This window comes from Caloenas nicobarica, chromosome 11 (genome assembly GCF_036013445.1).
Source record: "Caloenas nicobarica isolate bCalNic1 chromosome 11, bCalNic1.hap1, whole genome shotgun sequence".
NCBI lineage: Eukaryota > Metazoa > Chordata > Aves > Columbiformes > Columbidae > Caloenas > Caloenas nicobarica.
The window spans coordinates 20,172,966-20,191,723 of NC_088255.1; the positions used below are offsets into that span (position 1 = coordinate 20,172,966).

The 18,758-nt window shown below is 43.9% G+C and overlaps 2 protein-coding genes across 3 annotated transcripts in view; one reads left to right on the forward strand and one right to left on the reverse strand.

The window, feature by feature from the left end:
• CHCHD6 (coiled-coil-helix-coiled-coil-helix domain containing 6) overlaps positions 1-18,230 on the reverse strand; it is a 112,047-nt gene extending 93,817 nt beyond the window's left edge. For both annotated transcript variants that reach the window (XM_065642622.1, XM_065642621.1), the window contains exons 1-4: positions 18,078-18,230; positions 15,592-15,724; positions 15,130-15,199; positions 13,822-13,966 (exon numbers count right to left, since the gene is read on the reverse strand). In XM_065642622.1, coding sequence (XP_065498694.1) covers positions 13,822-13,966; positions 15,130-15,199; positions 15,592-15,724; positions 18,078-18,155 — 426 coding nt within the window. In that variant the 5' untranslated portion in view covers positions 18,156-18,230. The remainder of the gene's footprint in view (positions 1-13,821; positions 13,967-15,129; positions 15,200-15,591; positions 15,725-18,077) is intronic.
• The window catches only part of ABTB1 (ankyrin repeat and BTB domain containing 1), a 129,479-nt gene that overhangs the window by 6,028 nt on the left and 104,693 nt on the right, over positions 1-18,758 (forward strand). The window lies entirely within an intron of this gene.

Consider the following 18,758-nt stretch of genomic DNA (forward strand, 5'->3'; position numbering starts at 1 on the left):
TCCCTTGAGAGAAGATTCTGCCCTCAAAGCAATAATCAGGTTCATCCCAGGCCAGCTAGATCATCTGTATGTTTTAAACTCCAAATCACTCCAGTCAGCCAGAAACCTTACAGTATCAGCGAAGACTCCTGAGATACTTTACAAAACCACTGCATATACATCTCAAACTTCTGCTGAAGCAAACTCCAGTGGTTTTTCAGTACAAGCCACCTTACTCTACACAGTCTGGTTGCAGATGGTCAAAAGGACACAGATATTACAGTCGATTTTTACAGCCCAGGTTTTGTAGGTAGTATCTAATGAGGAGGCTGGGATGTAGGTCAAAACAGTGAGTCTTAAGGAGGATCTGAGGAACAGAAGCAGCAACATTAGTTTTGATAGCAAGCATGAGATGTCATTAGGACAACATCTGCCACTCTCCTCCCACCACTTCCAAACCCAAACTTGCTCCCAGCAGCAGCCGCCTACCTCTCCAAAAAGCGCTACTAGAAACCAACCAGAGAGCTACAGCACTGACACTCCTCTGTGCTTTAATTATCGCAAAAAGACCAACGAGAAACCTGGGGCAGCTGGGAACGTATCACAGCTGAGCAACCTGAGCTGGTGCAGATGTCCCTGCTCATGGCAGGGGGGGCACTGGGGGAGATGGGAACGTCCCTTCAACCCAAACTGTTCTGTGATTCTGTGACCACTTGTGTGGAAACCTGCGCTGTGTTCACGACAACCCTGTCCTCCCTCTGCAGCCTGAGTACACAGCAACTTCACAAGCTGCTAGATCTGTGCATTTAACGATGAAAACGAGCCCAAGGAAGCATGGGGAGAAAATGAACCAATGAAACAGGCTGATTCTACATCTCCAGTTTGTAAATTCTGTCAGTTTGTAGCCACCTCACAACTCCAAATGATGTATTTCTACAGAAACCAATGAACCTCAAAAACTTTGGGTAAACTCACCCTGACCAATATTACGGTAATTCCTGGAGAAGCCAGAGTCAGAGTGAAAACAAACAAGCCAACACTCTGAGACATTTCATTGGTATGCAAGCAATTGGAGGGCTCAGCAGTTCCAGGTCCAGCCCTGGGAAGGAGTTGCATGGATGTCCCTTCAGTGCCACCTTCAGGAAACACTCGCTGCTGCTTCCAAAGTGCTCAACACCGCAGGAAAAAAGTATAAATTCAGCGAAGGCTTCATCACTGGCATGCAACCGAGACCACATTAAAAACCTTTAGTTCCAAAATAAGAGTACGACAGCTTGACTCACATCCCAAAGATCTGAGCAAAGAGTATGCAAGATCAATACACAGACGATGGGCTGAGCAGTGGTTTTGACCCCAAATAAGATACATAATTCATCTCCCAAATTCTGCACCTGAGGCAGGTAATAGATTTTCCCAGATCCTAACTTCAAAGGGGCATTAACAAGCATATGCTGTTTACAGATTGTTTTAGACTCCTTTTGCATCATCGCATCTTAAAGGCTCAATGGAAAAGCTAAAATCCCTCCCTCAAAAATAATAATTAAAAAAACGAGCAAATCAAAACTGCTTTGCTAAGGGAAGAGAAAAAGTTCGTAAGAATTCAGAGTTGGTAATGAAGCGAAAAAAATAATGCACAGGTGAAAAAAGACATTCTAATATCATTTATTTACACACATATGTGCAGAAGATGTACCTTAAGTCTCTGGACAGTATATTGACTTCCGAGCAGTTGACATGAATTATCAAGCAGGAAACTTAGTTCCAAATCAGGCTGCATCATAGCTCTGAAAATAGGCAGATGACTTGCTGAACTGAATAGTGAAGCCCAACCAAGCTCAACAGCAACATCTGCTGGCCAACAAGCAACTGGGTGAAATTAGCCTAATTATATGGAAGTTTATTATCCATTCTTACAAAGATGTCAATTTTTACTGCAGTTTAAGAATGCCCAGTAAGACATTTGTGTAGAAAGCAGGTATAACTTTGAAACAAGTGTGCAAACAGGGCAAAATTTTGCCTGCACTGACATGCATGCAGACAGAAAAATCTCATCTGCCATTACCTGCTTCCTGAGACACTTGACAGCAAAACACCAAAATTAAGGGGGATTAAAATTCATGTTAGTGAGACTATGCTGGAGGAAATCTCTTCTGCCCAGTCGCTCCAATCCCATCTGAAGACCACCCATGGCTCCCCTTCAGCTGCTTTATTTCCTAAGGGAGCTGCCTGCGTGTGCAAGGCCTGAGGCAACAAAGTGTTTCGTCAACCACACTAGTCCCATCTGTGCAGAGGAGAATGGCAGCAAAGACCATTAGAGCTCCTTTCCCTCCAGGTGCCTTAACACATTCCTTATTAACCTTAGAAAATAAGGCTGCCATGGCAGAATGACATTAGTGGAGCAGGAGCACAGCTAATGGTCCTCACTTAATTTGGGCACAAACTGACACTCTACCTAGATTTGTTACAACAAAAATCTCTTATTTTTACCGTGGATGCACAAAATTTGATGAAGTACTTCAGTTCTAAAGAAAAGAAAATGCAAGAGGCTGGCAACAGGTTCAAAATTGCATTTAGACCTTCATCACAATCTGGAACAAGGGCAGAGTGACCCAAGCACTGGGTTCTGAACAGCCATCAGATGGGAAAAGGCATCGATGCATCCAATTTCTGTTACCAGGAAAGGAACGGGGGCAAATTCTGACTTGCCTAGAGAACCACCTCTTTTCGCAGGTCGCTGTATGAAAGGAAATCACAGGCAAGTATGTTTTTAACAGAACTCTATGATAACCTTCAGTAGCACAAAGCTTAGAAAAATTACACCGCAAAAGGCTGAGCCTTGAGCACGGAAAGGCAGACTGGGGGGTGGGGTGGGGCAACCTTTTAAATGATAGAAAACTATGGACTGATATTCATTATCTTTCAAACTGTGGTTGGCTTTGCAAGTTAAAGCTCTCACGCTTTTTCAAGTTTTGCACTTGAAACAAAATTCTTTTACCCTGAAAAATTCAGGAAGAGGATTGAAGTAACATGCAAGTTTAGCTGCAGCTGACATAGGTTTTTGTTGTTGTTATTGGGCTTTGGGAGTTTTGGGGGGGTCGATATTTTTTTTTTTTGGGGGGGGGGGTGCTGCTTTGTTTTGTGGTGGTTTATTGGTTTTCGTGGTTTTGTTGTTGGTTTGGGTTTTTTTTAAACACATACTCTTACTCCAAATCCCCCTTTTTCCACATTTAGCTGTTAAACTAGGAGAGCATATCATATGAAAATACAAAACTGACCGATTGCTCAGGTCCTCACCTGGGAAGAGCTTTTGCAAGGAACCATCTGTGTGTTGGTAGTTCAGAAGCTACAGAGGGGAGTGACAGTTTCAGCTCGACAGTGCCAATTACAGCTACAGCAAGATGAACACTGAGAAATGAATCCATTCTTCTCAGAGGCTGGAGAGAAGGGAAAAGGCAAGAGAAGAGCTACGAGCCTGCGTGGTGAGAAAAAGAAAGGGCTTTGACGTCACCTGCAAGACAGCAAATCACTTTTTCCATGGCAAAAGCATTAGGCTGAAGATCCAGCAAATGTACGTGGAAGCTCTCAGTCCTAATTGGAAGAGTACTGGTTATTTAACAAATGTATCCTCAGTCTAATGTACTATTCAAGTAGGTATTAAACTGTGGAGCTTTCTTCTTTTGGACAGTAATTATACATAGCCCTGCTCTGTCTGTTTGATCAATTTTTACTCTCAACTCCTACTGCATCATCCTTCAAGTTTGCCCATTATCACGAAATCTTCAAGGCTAAAAAGGCTCTAAACCCCCAATGTAACACGCAGATGGGAAAAAGAAAGCCAGCTAACTCTCTGATTCCTTCCCTCCCTCCTAAGTTTGCAGGTGTTCTATTTTCATTGTCTACAAATCAAAGAGAAAGTCATCAGCTCATTTCCTCTCCCTTAGTACAGTACCTTTTAAGAAGCTACTTTCCATCATGTTTTACTCAGCACTCATAAATAATATAGATAATTGCAGATGGTCATAACAAACAAATGGAGAAAGTATACATATATAGTACAAACAAAGCTATTAAAATCCTGATGTGCTCCAAAAGCAGAAGGAATTCCTGGCAAATAGCAGCAGTTGCATCCAGGTCTATTTTTAAGTTGATGTAAGGCAATCAGAGCCAGAAATAATACAGGGCCAGACTTCAGACAAAGCTAAACAAGGGTGGTGGCAGCTCCCCTCCCTCCAAAGCACGTATTTCTGACCTCTTCCCCACATGCAGCACACACAGCTATTTCTTCCTGAAAAATCTGCATTAGGAAAGAGGAATATTGCTTATGGAAAGATAGGTTTAAAACTGCTGAAACTCCAAAACACATGAGCATGCAATTATAGGAAGATATTATGCTGACTGTAATAAGAAACTCTACGAGAATCTGCCCAGCTGCCCAAGAGTTAACATTATGCGTTTCTCATCAAAACCTCTTCCAAGAGGTTAAGCACACAATAGACTATTTTAAGCACAGCCAGAAAGGCTGCTTGAAATTCCACACATGTGCCTCCACAATGTATTTCTATTAATGTCCAGTGTGTGTCAGCGTGAAGATAAGGTACCAACATCATGTCCAACCAGCCAGCTAGAGAATGGGACGCCGTGTAAAACATCGTCTGATGCTTAGAATCCCGGCGAACGGAGGCGTTTGCAATCTCACCCGCTGCACACGTGCCTGATAACGCCGCCAACGCGGAGGGGAGGCAGGAGCAAACCATCCCGCAGATTGCGAAAGTAAAGAGACAGACACAGAAAGAAGGGGGGAGAGGGAAGCAAAGAATGAAAATAAACTTCATCAGCAAATAGAAGCAGGTTTGAGGATGCCTAAGTGTAGCAGAGGGTATAAACAAACTGGAAAAAGCCCCAGTGACATATGTTTAACTTTTCTTGAAAGTGAGAAATAAAGAAATAACATCAGTGCTTATTTTGATTTCTCTCATCATACCATGTACACTCAGCTTCATCTTCTAGTATGACCCAACAAAGCTACTTGTATCGGGAGACTTGTGGAAGGCATTGGGTTTGAGGAAACGTTATCTTGAACAGGACACGTCTGCTCTGTTGGGCGTTATCACACCAATAACATCCCAGCCCATTAGGAAAATTCTCATTATCTGAACTGCTTGCTAATATTATCTGTAACTTACTTATCCTTGAGCAAGGTAAACTGCCCGAGGATGGAGGGGTGGAATGTAGCGATCCTGACGGGGAGGAGGTGGCGATGCCCCAGACAGCTAATCCAAGCGGGCACAGGGCTGCACGGACAGACCCAGCCTGACCTTCATCCCTCTCCTGTGCTGCAGATTCCTCGGCATCATCACCAAGGAGTCTGCGGGCAGCTGCCCCTTGGTACCACCCCCTGTGGGACCTTTGTCTAAAAGAGCAAGAAGATGTTCTCATGTCAACATCCCTTATGAACAGAGTTGTTTTCTTGTAAGAATATAATTGCCCAAATCACAAAAAATAAAAAAAAGGAGGAACCTCTCTATCTGCACAGCACGCCATGGGAGAATCCATCCAGGGACTGTCCGTTGCTATGCGAAAGCTGGGATCCTGGCACCTTGAGTCGCAAGCCTTGGTCAGCCTTTCTGACCAAGAGGCAGAAAGAGCCCCGCACCGTCTCCCTCTCGCGCTGTTGCCCGGTGCGGAACACTCTGCCCAATCCAGGGATCTTTTCTACCACTCCTCCGTTGTCAATGACGCTCACAGCAAAACACACACGGGAAGGTTGCAGGAAGAGGTGGCAGAAGCAGCAACGCCGGTTTTCATGGCATTTAGGGAATATGACAGAAACGACGTCCAGTGACAGGTCACTCACCTCGCATCCCCATCATGTAATTGCAAGAGCAATGCGAGTGCACCATTCGGTGCAAACTTATTTCCTAGCTATCATATTAGCCCCTTAAATTCATAGTCTTGCTCTCTTTTTAAGTAACACTTTCCAGTCAGAAATAAAGAAAATTTTCAGTGATCAAGTATCATTAATTCAAGATTCAAACACTGGCTTTTTTAGATGGAATACAATGAATACTGGAGAGCTATCGCCACCTAAGTTCAATTTCTGTAATAACCTACATACTCAAAACACAGACAAGCAAAATCATAACCGAGAAATAAAGTTTAACCAAGTTATTGGGATCTACACTTTTATAAAACTCTCAGCTTTTGTGCACCTATGACAATCTCATACCACAAACCACACCATATTTGACTGGTTCATAGAGCAGGAAAGCCGACTGAACACCCTGATGCACCAAATCTCTGTTGCTTATGCACCCCAAATTAGCTGCAAAATTTGAACAGAAATGTACTCGTCTGGCAGAAAAAAAAAGAAAAAGCACAGTACTACCTTTGCTGGACCATTCACAGAAAAATATCAACATATTATTCTCTTGTTTCTTTATTAATTGAATATTTTGTAGTTATAGGTAGGGAAAAGGATGGCTAATCTTATCTTTTGCTTCTCAAACAATGAGAATGGCTTTACAGTAACCCTGACTCAGAACAAATGGATCTGGAAGAAGTTTCTGTGGAGTATACGGACTTGGTAGACCAAAAAAGTGTGAAATACGGGCACAGGAGAATTGAAGGCAAGCCGACAGGGGAAGCAGGCAGCACCACAGAAAACTTCAATTTGTTGCAGCTGTGGGATTTAAAAAGAGGCCAACCTTGTGATAAGGTCCCTGAGCCCAAGAAAATACAAAAATGAGAAGCTCAAACGACCATCAGCCGCTGAAATCTGCAAAAACTCTCCAAACACAAATTAACCTGCAGAATCAGGAGATAAAAGACTAACTGCAGAAATTGGAAGTTGTTAAAAAAATGCTATAAATGTCTGACAAATTGTAGCAGCAGCAGGGAAAATAAGGAGTAGATATGCAGCATCTTACCCCAACCAGATAAGACCTCTGCCTTCCCTCAAGAGAAGATGGAAGCAGAAATAAGTGGTTTTACTTTGGATTTGTTTTTACTTTCTGGGCTGACTGTAGTACACATTCTCCAAAATTGCTTTAGTTAAATTTAGACCTCACCGATGCTCCAGAGACTGGAAGTTATTACCTTGCTGGAGGTACAAGACATGTAGATCCTCACCATGCCAAGCTTCAATTTAATGCAAAACTTTCCAAAGCCCACCATTTCACACTGCGAAGTTATTTTCTATAGGGATCCCTGTAAATGTTTAGTAGTTTCAGAAAAAGTAGTAATTCCTTCACTGCAGAAATGCACCCACTTCTCTAGCAGTGGGGAGCAGCCCAAGATGAGCCCGACTGTAGAATAACAGACCACTGACTTTAAAGCCTCCACACATCAATACATTTTCTTCAAAGGAAAGTCTAGAAAAGTACCTCTTAGCTCAGACAGCAAGAATGAGAATAGAAGGAAAAAGGTCTGAAGCTACTCAGCCTACCTATTTAAATCCCTCTATCAATAGCTTGCACCACTTTGTAACAAATCATTAAGGCTTAAACAAAAAAACCCCACATCTTTCCATTTGTATCAACGCATTTAAAATGCAGTTTATTCAACTACTAAAAGCAATCGAAAACAAGTGCATTGCAATTTCTAGCAAAAGACAATGCCAGTCCTGCTAACCAGGTCAGGGTTCCATGCTGGTTTTGCACACACAAAGGGCAGGTGTGGGGTGTTTGACATGTGAATGTTCTGCAAACCACCTGCAGGAATTCATGTTCCAGTAGATAAATGCACCAGTCATTTTCTAAAGAAAACAGAAAAATTGATCCAAAAAAAAAAAGTGTCGTTCCTTTAGTAAACACATGTAGATACTTGTTGCTCATCACTGTAACATCAATGAAAATCAAACTCGGAGAAAAATAACTGAATGGGCTTGTCCTCATTTTGTACTATTATTTAAAACAAGCCTCCACAGTTTCCGATTTAAATCAATGTTTTCTGTTTCAGCGACAAAAAACTTGAATCAAGAAACATTTACAGAAATTAAAGAACCACTGAACACTAAATCCCAATATTTGCATTAGCAATTTCTCCTCCCAGAACCAACCTATTCCCTACATACAGGCTTGGATCTTTTAGGAAAATAAAGGGTTTAGCTCAGTGTGTTACATTTTAGCTGCAGCGCAAACGGGACCAACAAAACTGGCCCTGACGTGAGCAGTATCCAAAGTATAATTCAAAACTCACAGACACAATACCTTTCATTACATTAAATAGGGAATAAAAAAATAACTTTTTATGATGGAGGCCTGACCTCAAATCCAGCAGCGTCCCTTCACCGATGACCACACACTGTCACCATTTCACAGATGCCACGTTGCTTCTGGACCTCAGCCAGTCCCTCCAGCTCGTTACAACGATAGGAGATTACGCACAACAAAACCTCAGCCTGATCTAGAGATGCTCACCTGTGGTTAATCAGCCAGGATGAAGCTGATCCCCAGCTTATCTCAAAGTAAATGAAAGCCGTAACAAAACTAAACCATTTCTAAAACCACCCTCAGTACCAGCTCAGCTGCATTTGCAGCTGATGCTGCTCAACAACAGTGGGCAATTCACAGCGAAAAATGTAAGATTGGCTTGAAGCTTCATCAGTGACCAGAAACCTAAAGAAAACTTCCCATGAACGGGCCAACTGGATCATTGAAAACACCACTCCACCTCATCTCACCCTGCTACCAAAATTCTCCTCTTTTTTATCTATCTATGACTGGGCTGCTTATGCTGCTTTTAGCATTTTTAAGCAATTTTACCTCTACATTCTTTGAAACGGAGAAGATACCAGTTAAAACGTCGGCAGACCAACACACACTAAGCCGAGGGTAGAAGTGTCCGAAGTACAGCACAGGCAAAGCCCACGAGTTCAGAATCCCACATCCACAAGATGACACCAGTATCCAAACCCACTGCCCTGATCAGGGCCATTTCCAGCCACAAATTCTTCCTTCACCAACCTCCTGAATCAACAAGAGGAGACGAGAGGCTCTGAAGAGCAAAGAGATTATTTCTAGGCAAGAAATCATTTTAAAAGAACCCAACAGCCTATGACCAATTATAATCAGCTACTGGAGCAACCTTAAATCCTTGTATTTCCTCCCAGACTCATTATCTGGGCCACACTGATCACAACAGTGCGATGCTGGAGCCACCAGAAAGCAAAGGTTGTCACCCAGCAAGCCAGTGAGCAAGATGTGACTAGAAACACTGGGAATGTCCACCTTCAACAGCTGGAAAAACACTTTCCCAGCGATTTAGGAATTCTGTGTCCAGACTGTTTTCACTCAGCAACCAGTACTCGTCAGTCTTGTCTGAAAAAGCTAATTATGGTGCACAGTTTGTCCTACCATCACCCCATTTCTGAATTCGTTCTTTCAAAGTGGGAAGGAAGATGATGACTTTTGGTCAATAACTCTGACAAAGCCATTATCCCAGGGGTATTAAATGGGGAGATAAGAACTTCAGGGCTTTGGCACAAATCATATTAGTTCAATTCTCAAATCCGGGTAATGCTGCTTTTCAAAGTATTAATTTCATTTATTCTATTTGCTCTCCCTCTGTCCTGATAACACAGGCGCACATGGCCCCTAAATGAGATCCTCCTATTTTGTAAGTTATAATCCTCCCTTTCTAGAGTAGTAATGAGATGTCTTCGCTTAATCGCGTTTATTTCCACCCCCTCCAGCTCCTGCTTTTCTCCATCCCCATTCCACATTGATTTGTTTCAAAGGTTTCAGCAAAAACCATCAGGCAGGAGTCACTGGCTCCAAGAGGCTCATGATGCATATGCTGCACAGCCTCGGGAGATTACAGAGGCAGAAAGGAGAAAAAAAGAGCAGCTTTGCTTGCAAAGTTTCTTTTGTTGGTAAGAAGGAAAAAAAAGAAAGCTAAAGGAACTGAGAAGTTGAGAGAAGAGGTTTTGATTAATTGGAAATGAAAAAGGAAAGATTCCTGGGATACGAGCAAAGTGAGACTATTCACAACAGTGAAGCAATTAAATAACTCATCTACAAGAACTTTGGAAGTTCCTCATGCTAGAAAGAAAAAAGATTTAAAGACAGCTGTATTAATGCTTTGATATTTCACATGAGACTTAAGGCATGCTACAAGCATTAGTTAAACACCCTGGGCCCTGCTGTGAAGTAGTGTACATATAATCCTCATTGTATTATAAGTACCCACAGCATTCAGTTATTCAGAGAGTCCAGTCAGCATCACAATCCTGCAGTGCTGTACAAACAACCAAAACATTTTATCTCAAACTGGGGAGAGTTCTTCTGCAGCAGCTACTGCCAGTCAAGCCAGTCCCACTTGGTTAATCAAAAGCCATATTCAATCAAGGAGGGAAGTGAATGCTGCAGTGGTTCTACTTACAGAGCTGTCTAGCTTCTTAAATTAAAACTTTAAGGAGTTTTACTCAAAACCTAAGGTATCTAGAAGCTAAGTACTTTGTTCAAAGTCATTAAAAAAAGATCAAGACAAAAATGTAGAACAGGACCCAGGTACTTAACTCTAAATCCCTCTTGTAACCAGCGCACCACTTCAAGAAAAGAAACCACCACATAACAAAAACCAACAAGTTCTAATCTGCACCCTACCCCGTAAGTGATGAAGTATCTGGCCCCAGAAGCTGAGAGCAAGTTCCGTATCAAAGGTTACTTGTAGTCCGTGTTCTCTCCAGGAATGTGCACTATATAAAAAGACCGAAGAAATGCTTCATAGCAACACCGCCAATAATAAGATTCAGTGACTGAAAAATCATAGAGAAGAGATTAAATTACAAGCAACGTTCAGCACAATCAAAATGAAATCATTTCAAAATACAGCTACCATATTTGGATTTATGGTCTGCATGTGGTAAGGTTAAAGGAGAAGATCTCAGCACTACTGGAGACAACTGTACAAGAGAAGGCTACTAATGACTAAACTATTGATATGTCAAGGGCACAGGGCAGCTGGAGATCCTACTGCAAATACAAAAAATAAATAACGGAAAATAAAACAAACCTTTCTGATGATATGTGGCATGATTTTTAACTTTTACTAAATAAAATGCTGCTAGAAGCAAATTATTCATCTGTTATTTCTTTCACAGGAGTTGCCCCATTTTTCTCTGGCTTCCCCTGTGGGTCAAAACAACAACAAAAACCCTGAAAGTTGTTCCTTTTTAAATTTAAGCAATAATTTCCAGTGCCATCTGCACCTGGACTACCACTAGGTACCCGGAGTTCCACTAATATCTTGTACGTGAAAGAGAAGATGGACACAGAAGAGATGAAAGAGCAGCTCACACCCATTATTTGCCTCCTATGCTAGAGTTAAAAAGCAGAAGAGTGAGCAAGAAACATTCAAGCCCCATTCTACATAAAGGAAAAAAACAATACTGGAAGGCAAAGGATAGGTATGATTTGAGTAGGATTGAGACAATGCAATCAGGTCACCATGCCCAAAAGGAAACCATAGCTGAGATAAAGCAAGTCTGATAGGGATCTCAATAATTTCAAAGGCTGGCAAAACCAGTTCCTGCTTAGGAAGACACCTACAAGCCAACAGACAACAGCTTCGACCTCATCTTTGCAAGGACAGGCTAGAATATTCCATTTTTAAGGCTCTTAAATTTATGACTGATCAAGAGACAGTTAAAGAGCAATTAAATTTAACAGTCTCTCATTCTTGCACCACGTTCTGGGTTAACACTCTCTGGTCACTTTTATCTTTTATGGGTTACACAAGGAGAGCCTGACCAGATTTTTGCAACGCATCAAGTATGCAATATCTGGGTATGTGACATTGCAGGATTAAAAGCTAATTCAGATAATAGAGCAGCTTTTGTATGTTAGAGGTCAAGTCTCAACTCATTATAGAGGTGCCCTCTTTACGCTTCACAAATATTGCCTGACCCCGCGAGTCGCGATTCTGCAGGATGACTCTGCACCCTGCTGCTCTGCTTCTGAGCCAGGCCACATCTTTAGATTGGACAATAAATCCACTCACTTCTTCCCTCTCCTCTTTACAGAAGTCCATTAATTGCATTCACAAAGAGAATATTCTCTTTCTAGTGGAAAGAGAGTTAATACTGTATCTGCTGACCCAGATGGCCTGCACAGGGGAGCGGCAGTCACCTGCCCCGGACATCGCTGCCCTCGAGCTCAGCAATCACGCAGCGTCCCGTGGTTCAGGTACAATCTGCCAAGCAGAAATTTCCTACGACAGAGCAGCCACTCAGTAACTATATCTGGGAGAGAAATCTCAGAGATCTACCAGCCCAACCACATGCAAACGTTATCATGGAGTCTAAAAGCACAAATGGGTCCAAAACCACAAATGGATAAATTCATGGGAGAGAATTTCACCAAGGACTGTTAACCAAGGTGAAAATACCTCTTGCCAAAGTTGCAAGTATATACAGGTGTGCCATATAGCTGCCATACATCTCTGCTGTGTTCTCATGGTCTCTGCAAGCAGCTGCCATGGACCACCATCAGAGATGGGCTATGGCCAGAAAGACCTTCTCTCTGAACCACTATGGCTGTTCTTAGGTAAATTTTATTTATTCAGATCCCCAAAATACCTTCATATTATAACCTCAAAATGCTCCACAGCCAAGTCACATGCCTGGGTAAACTATGCCTATTACCATTCAACAAATAGAAAAAATACACTCATAGAAGGATTCTTCAATTAAATCAAATGCATGCAAGAGATCAGTAGGATGGAAGAAACACAAAGACCATCATTACTCAAGCCTGTCCTGTCCCTAAACCATCCTCTCTGTATGTACCAGGCAAGAAGAATTACTCTTAGTTTAGTTCTCTCAGTAAGGTTTCAACATCACACTGGAAACGAACAGGCAGTTTGATCTCACTGTGACCAGCGCGGTCCCATCTCACTGTCACACCCCGACACCTCCTTCCACTGCAGGTCAGGAAGAAGTGGCAGTTCCACTAAGACTCCGCATTGTTCACAGGCAGTACGCCATTGCCACAGCAATCTTAGTATTTAAAAGAACACAATATGAAATAGTATCGCAAGTAACAAGCGCCATATGACAACCCCAATATACTGTTTTGACAGGAGCCTTTCACTCAGTCTCATCCTGCTGTATTTCTGCCTCCACTGCTGCTCTCCTCAGTGCTGGTGTGACAATAACCCAACAGGTTATCCCAGCAACACCACAGTGCCTGACTAACGATAAAGGCTGCAGCAGGAAAAACTCCCCCAAAATAAGTCTGCCTACTGGGCAAGCAGTCAGTGGTGTGTACAAAAGGGGTTTACCAATTTTAAGCCTTCTTCAAAATGTTACAATACTTGACATTTTTATGACAGCACTTCTGTTACCAGCATCGTAAAAGACTCAAACAACAGAGCTCATTATTTTTTTTTTTTTTGGGTATTTCCACAATTACACTCTAGAAAAACAGAGCGAAGTTTCAGGATAGATCAGGTTAGCCGAATCTGATCCTATATATACTGACACGTTCATTTCATACACTTTCGAGTTTAAAAGAGCTCTCTAGCTCAGACAATGACCTCGGACATATACACACACCACACTGACCTGCCACAGGCAAAGCTGTTCCCAGCACAGTCACTGCTTATGCCTTTCCCTGCAACCTTGGCCTTGGCATCACCACACGACATGCCACAAGTGTAGCTTTGCCAGCTACGCTGTAAGTCAAACCTAAGTGATCAGTTGGGAGGTAACGAGTGCCTCAGCCTAAATCAAAGTTTCTAAGCACATCACACAAGTGACATTTAATGAATCTGCTCAAGCAGAGAGATTTTAGCCTGTCCTGTATGGAAACATACTGGACCCCTTTTTTTTTAATTACTCACCAGCTGGGCTGCTCTCTGCCTCTCTTCCTTAATGTTGTTCCTCTCCCACTGAAGGGCCATGTTCAAGGCCTCACTGGCTGCTTCCCTTTCTCTTTTGGCCAGCCGGAGCAATTCCTCTTGGACCAGCGCGTGTTCCTGCTCATACCTGTGCAAGCGCCAAAGGCAAACAGAGAGAAAGAAGGTGATCAGCAGACTTCTGGCAACGGGGTCACAGCTTAGCATGGACCATTCCTGCCTAGAGCCGAAACACAAATCCATCATCTATGTGACATAATGGCTGCTCGTAGCCCCTCCATTATCAGCAGGAATTCAAAAGTCCAACAAACTTTAACCATGACCTGCAGCTTCAGTGAGGTCCAGCTCTGGCAACAACTGTAGACTTAGCACCATATAAGCTTATACTTCAGTTATATGTAGCTCTATTAAGCACTTCATTATCACCTGAAAACAGTGAGAATAGAAAGTAGTTCGCTAGATAAATAGATACTGCTTTGTAAAAGACATAGGGACATCGCCCAATAAAAGGAGTTAACCTGTCTGCTAATGCACTTCTGTTCTGCAAGGGAAATAAAATCACATGCCGCAACAGCACTGAGAGAAGCAGCCGTGTCACATCCACAGCCTAAGATTCAGGCTGCCATGAAGGAAATTTTGTCCCCTTTGAGACTTGGAAATACCACGCTCAAGCAAAGAGAGATTAACATGAAGTGAATAACATAATAAATTAAGTTAGACGGGATCTTTGAAGGTCATCTATCCCAGCCTCCTGCTCAAAAGAAAACCAGTTAGATCAGCTCACTTAGGGCCTTCTCCAGTCAACCTTTCATGATCTCCAAGGATGGAGATTATATATCCTATATATCCTTCCTGTGCAACCTGCTCCAGTGCTTCACTGCTCTCAGTGCCTGCTTGGGCTCTATCCTCTCCCCTCCTTACACCCAGGCATGATTTCCTTGCTGTGATTTGTGTCCCATGCCTCTCATCCTGTCAGTGTGCAGTTCTGAGAACACTCTGGCACTGTTGCTTCCAAAACACTGCTTTAGGAAGCTGAAAACAAGTAGATCCCACCTCTTCTCCAAACACCACTCCAATTGCTCACAGCTCCCCTGACTGCTCTTGTTGGCTAAGGGACAAACTTACCTAAAAAAAAAAAAAAAAAGAGTGTGTTCCAAGGTCCTTAACTGAACAAGGCTTCAGAGGGGATTCTCAGGCATTGAAACATACAGTCTTCGCAGTAAGACTGAAGTAAAGCGTATATAAAGTCCAAAAGGAGCTAAACTATTGTCTTTTTCAAGAACTTCACCTCACCTCCTGTACAGTTCCTGCTCTGCAGCAGAAGACTTCTGACCAGAGTCACTTGCCATTGGTGGCTGGATTCCTAGAAAGAAGAAGAGAAACCTGTGACAACTATAATACAAAACACAGTCCATCATATCAAAAGTTACTTGATAAGAGGAGAATATTTCATATGTGACCGTTATCCCATCAAGAGAGAAATACAATACACATAGAAAAGTCCCATGAAAATTTAAATTCAACGTATGGAGTTTGAATTTATGGAACAGACACTGACAGTATTTTCTTCAAGAAGGCACACTACAGAAACTTCTAGGTAAGGATGTTAACCCCCAAAGCCCTGGTTTATACATAAGCATGGGTTTGGTCCTACTTTCCAGTTCCTTCCTGTAGTTCCATTAAGCCTTCCCATTGATCTCCTGCTTTCCTGGTAATTACAAGGGATCGCACAAGCGGAGATTATATTCTGTCTACCTGTTGGAGATCTGGGCTCCCCTGCTGCAGCTGGTGAAAACGGAGCTCTGCCACTGGGTGAACGGGGCGATCTCTGGTTGTCCCTTTTACTTTGAGGAGATTCCTTCATTCGGTTCACAACATCTTCAGAGAGCTGAAACACACCCACGTGGGAAAGAAATCAACCCAGTCAGCACTGCATGTCTAGATGCTTCACCAGAAAAGCTTCCCCTTTGTTAGTTCCCATTCTACTCCAAAAGTATTGGCAGTTATGTCATTTCAATGCCAAGGTCCTTCAAATCCACGTGGTCAACATCTGTACATTCATTTTACATTTAAAAAACATACCCTATCAGTAAGTGACAAAATCTCCAACCTACTGACTGTAAAGGCTTCACTGGACGAGGAATCTTCCGCAAACACTAATGAAGGTGGGGAGCACTGCTAAACAAGCCATCCCCTTGAGCAGGGATGTCTTTACCAGAAGCAGAAGGAAAAGAACTAAGCAGGTTGTAAGTCTGTCCATCCATCCATCCATGCGTCCTCCTTCTTCCCCCGCGCTTGCTAACCCAGCTCAGCATGGCAGAAGTTCTGCAGATCACATGACAGAGAAAAGCTCTTGTGAGGCTGCAAACAGTTTTGCAATCTCAGCTTCATTCTCACTCCCTTACTTGGGTCCAAACCCACGGAAAAGAGAGAAAAGTTCACTTGAAGTTTTCTGGCAGTTCAGCCCAAGGGGCTCCTCACAACACCCTCCTCTGGCCAAAGTCAGAGGTTCTGTGCTGACTGTTCCGGCTCCAGAACAAAATTCAATTAGGTTGTTTCCCCACCTACATTGGTCACAGCAGAAAACGGATTTTCAGGTGTGCCAGTGCTACCCAGTTTAACAGTGTTTTCAACATATTCATTATACATAGTTATCATGCCAAATTACCAGAACTGTTTTTTAAAAAGCCAGACTTGGTTAAGAACAGGCTCAATGGAACTACTTTATATATATATCTGCAAAAAGCAAACTCTTTGGTTCTAAGAATGGGGAATGGTTATTTTGTGTCACAAAAAAAAAGGAAAATATAAACTTTTTATTCAGGACATCAAACAGACAGGCCTACAAAGACTATAGCTTGTTTAACCTAATCAGCTGTCATGAGATACAGAGGGCATCTTCATCTTGAGCTCCTCATGAACAGACCAGTAACAATGAACCCACATTTGTTCCATCAGTATCCAGCTGACAGAGCATCTCACTAAATCAGCACATCAAATTGCATCTAAGGCAGGTGAGGACAAGTACTCAAGGGGCCCCTGCCCAACCCTGTAAAGAGAAATCAGGCAAGAACAACTTTACCTCCCTCAAACACTTTAAAAAAAGAGATTAGCACAATCTCAGTTAACTTTTGTCAAATGATCAGTCAAAATTGGAAGAAAAATAAGTAACCACAGCAAAACTCTGCAAGCTCATTTCAGGCAAAGCTTAGGGGAAAATAAATGAAAGTAAGAAGCAGTAACAGCAATGAAAATTACAGTAGTAATAAAGAAAAATAACCAAAGAAAAATGGAGAGAGAAATATTGATGGGGGAAAAAAAAAAAGAAAAAGGCTCCTTAATGATAGCACCACCATTCTGCTGGGCTTGTTTTCAAGACACACGTATGCAGATGTCCGATCAAAGTTCAAGAAGCAACTTCCCACTGCCCCTCCTACAAACAGCCCTAATCCTCACTCATCTCCACAACCTCGTATCTCCCTTGTGTTCAGCCAGCGGTGCTTTGCCAGGGCTCTTGGCATCATTGATAAGGCCAGAGGCGTCTCCTCTTGGATGCCCACAGAGCTGGGCGGCGTCTTTAGCATCAAACTCCTTGCAAAGCACGAGGCAAGGGCACAATGGGTTGTGAACAGTGAGGAGGGAAAGAGGCATGAGAGGAGAGTTTTGAAGAATCACAGAACAGTTTGGGTTGAAGGGACCTTCCCAGCTCCCCCAGTGCCCCCCCTGCCATGAGCAGGGACATCTGCACCAGCTCAGGTTGCTCAGAGCCCCGTCCAGCCTGGCCTGGGATGTCTCCAGGGATGGTTCAGCCACCACCTCTCTGGCCAACCTGGGACAGGCTCTCACCACCCTCAGGGCCAACAATTTTTTCCTTGTGTCCAGCCTGAATCTCCCCTCCTTTAGTTTAAAACCATCACCCCTTGCCCTGTCACAACAGGCCCTGCTGAAAAGTCTGTCCCCATCTTTTTTTATCAGCCCCTTTTAAACACTGAAAGGCCACAATAAGGGTCGATGTGTCCCTGCTCAAGACCAGCCACCCTCAAACACTCAACCCTCTTCCCCCGCCGCTCCCCACTCACCTCCTCCCCTCCCCACCCCATCCAGTTTCTCTCCTCTCTTCCCCGCTGCTCTTCCCCCCTCACCTCCCTGTCCTGCCCACCGGGCCTTCCCCAGCCCCGCTCCCTGCCCTGCATCCCCCGCCGCCTCCATCACCGGCCCCGGAGCAGCCCGGGCCGCCTCACCCTGATGCCCTGCAGCACCCGGACTTGCTCCCGCTCATCCAGCCCGAAGGAGACCTTCCTGCTCTCGCTGCCCCCCATGCCGGCAGGGCGGGCCCTGGGGTCGCCTCTCCCCGCCGCGCCCCCGCTCACACGGCGCTGCCAGGAGCGCCCCTCCGCTTCCGGCGCCTGCCAATATACCTGCGTGCTATTGGTGGGCGGCTCCGGGATGGCCAATGGGGCGGCGCGGTGCTGGCGGCGAGCCGCGGTGCATGCTGGGGGGTGTAGTCCGGCGCTGTGAGGACTGCGGAGCCTATGGCGGCCTGAACTGACCCCCGGGAAAAACTGCTCTCCGGGACAGGTCACCCCTTAACCCTCACCCTGCCACATGGCCACGGCGGCTCCAGAGCGGCTCCGGGCTCGGTTTGTAGCCCTTGGCCTCACAAGCCTTCTCCCTCCCCATATGCCCATCCTCCCCACCCTCATTTCCAATGCGGGGTCGAACCACCCCAAAAACTGTCATTGTCACCCACTCAGCTTGGGGGGTTTCTTTACTAAGTCAAAATTATGGAAGAAAGAAAACCAAACCACATGTTACCACGCAGAAAATGAGTCAGGAAGGCACGGAGGTTCTCTCCTAGCTCCAGGACTGAGGAACCACCAAGACATTGTCCATGATGGAGGATTCACAGGCTGACGAGCCCC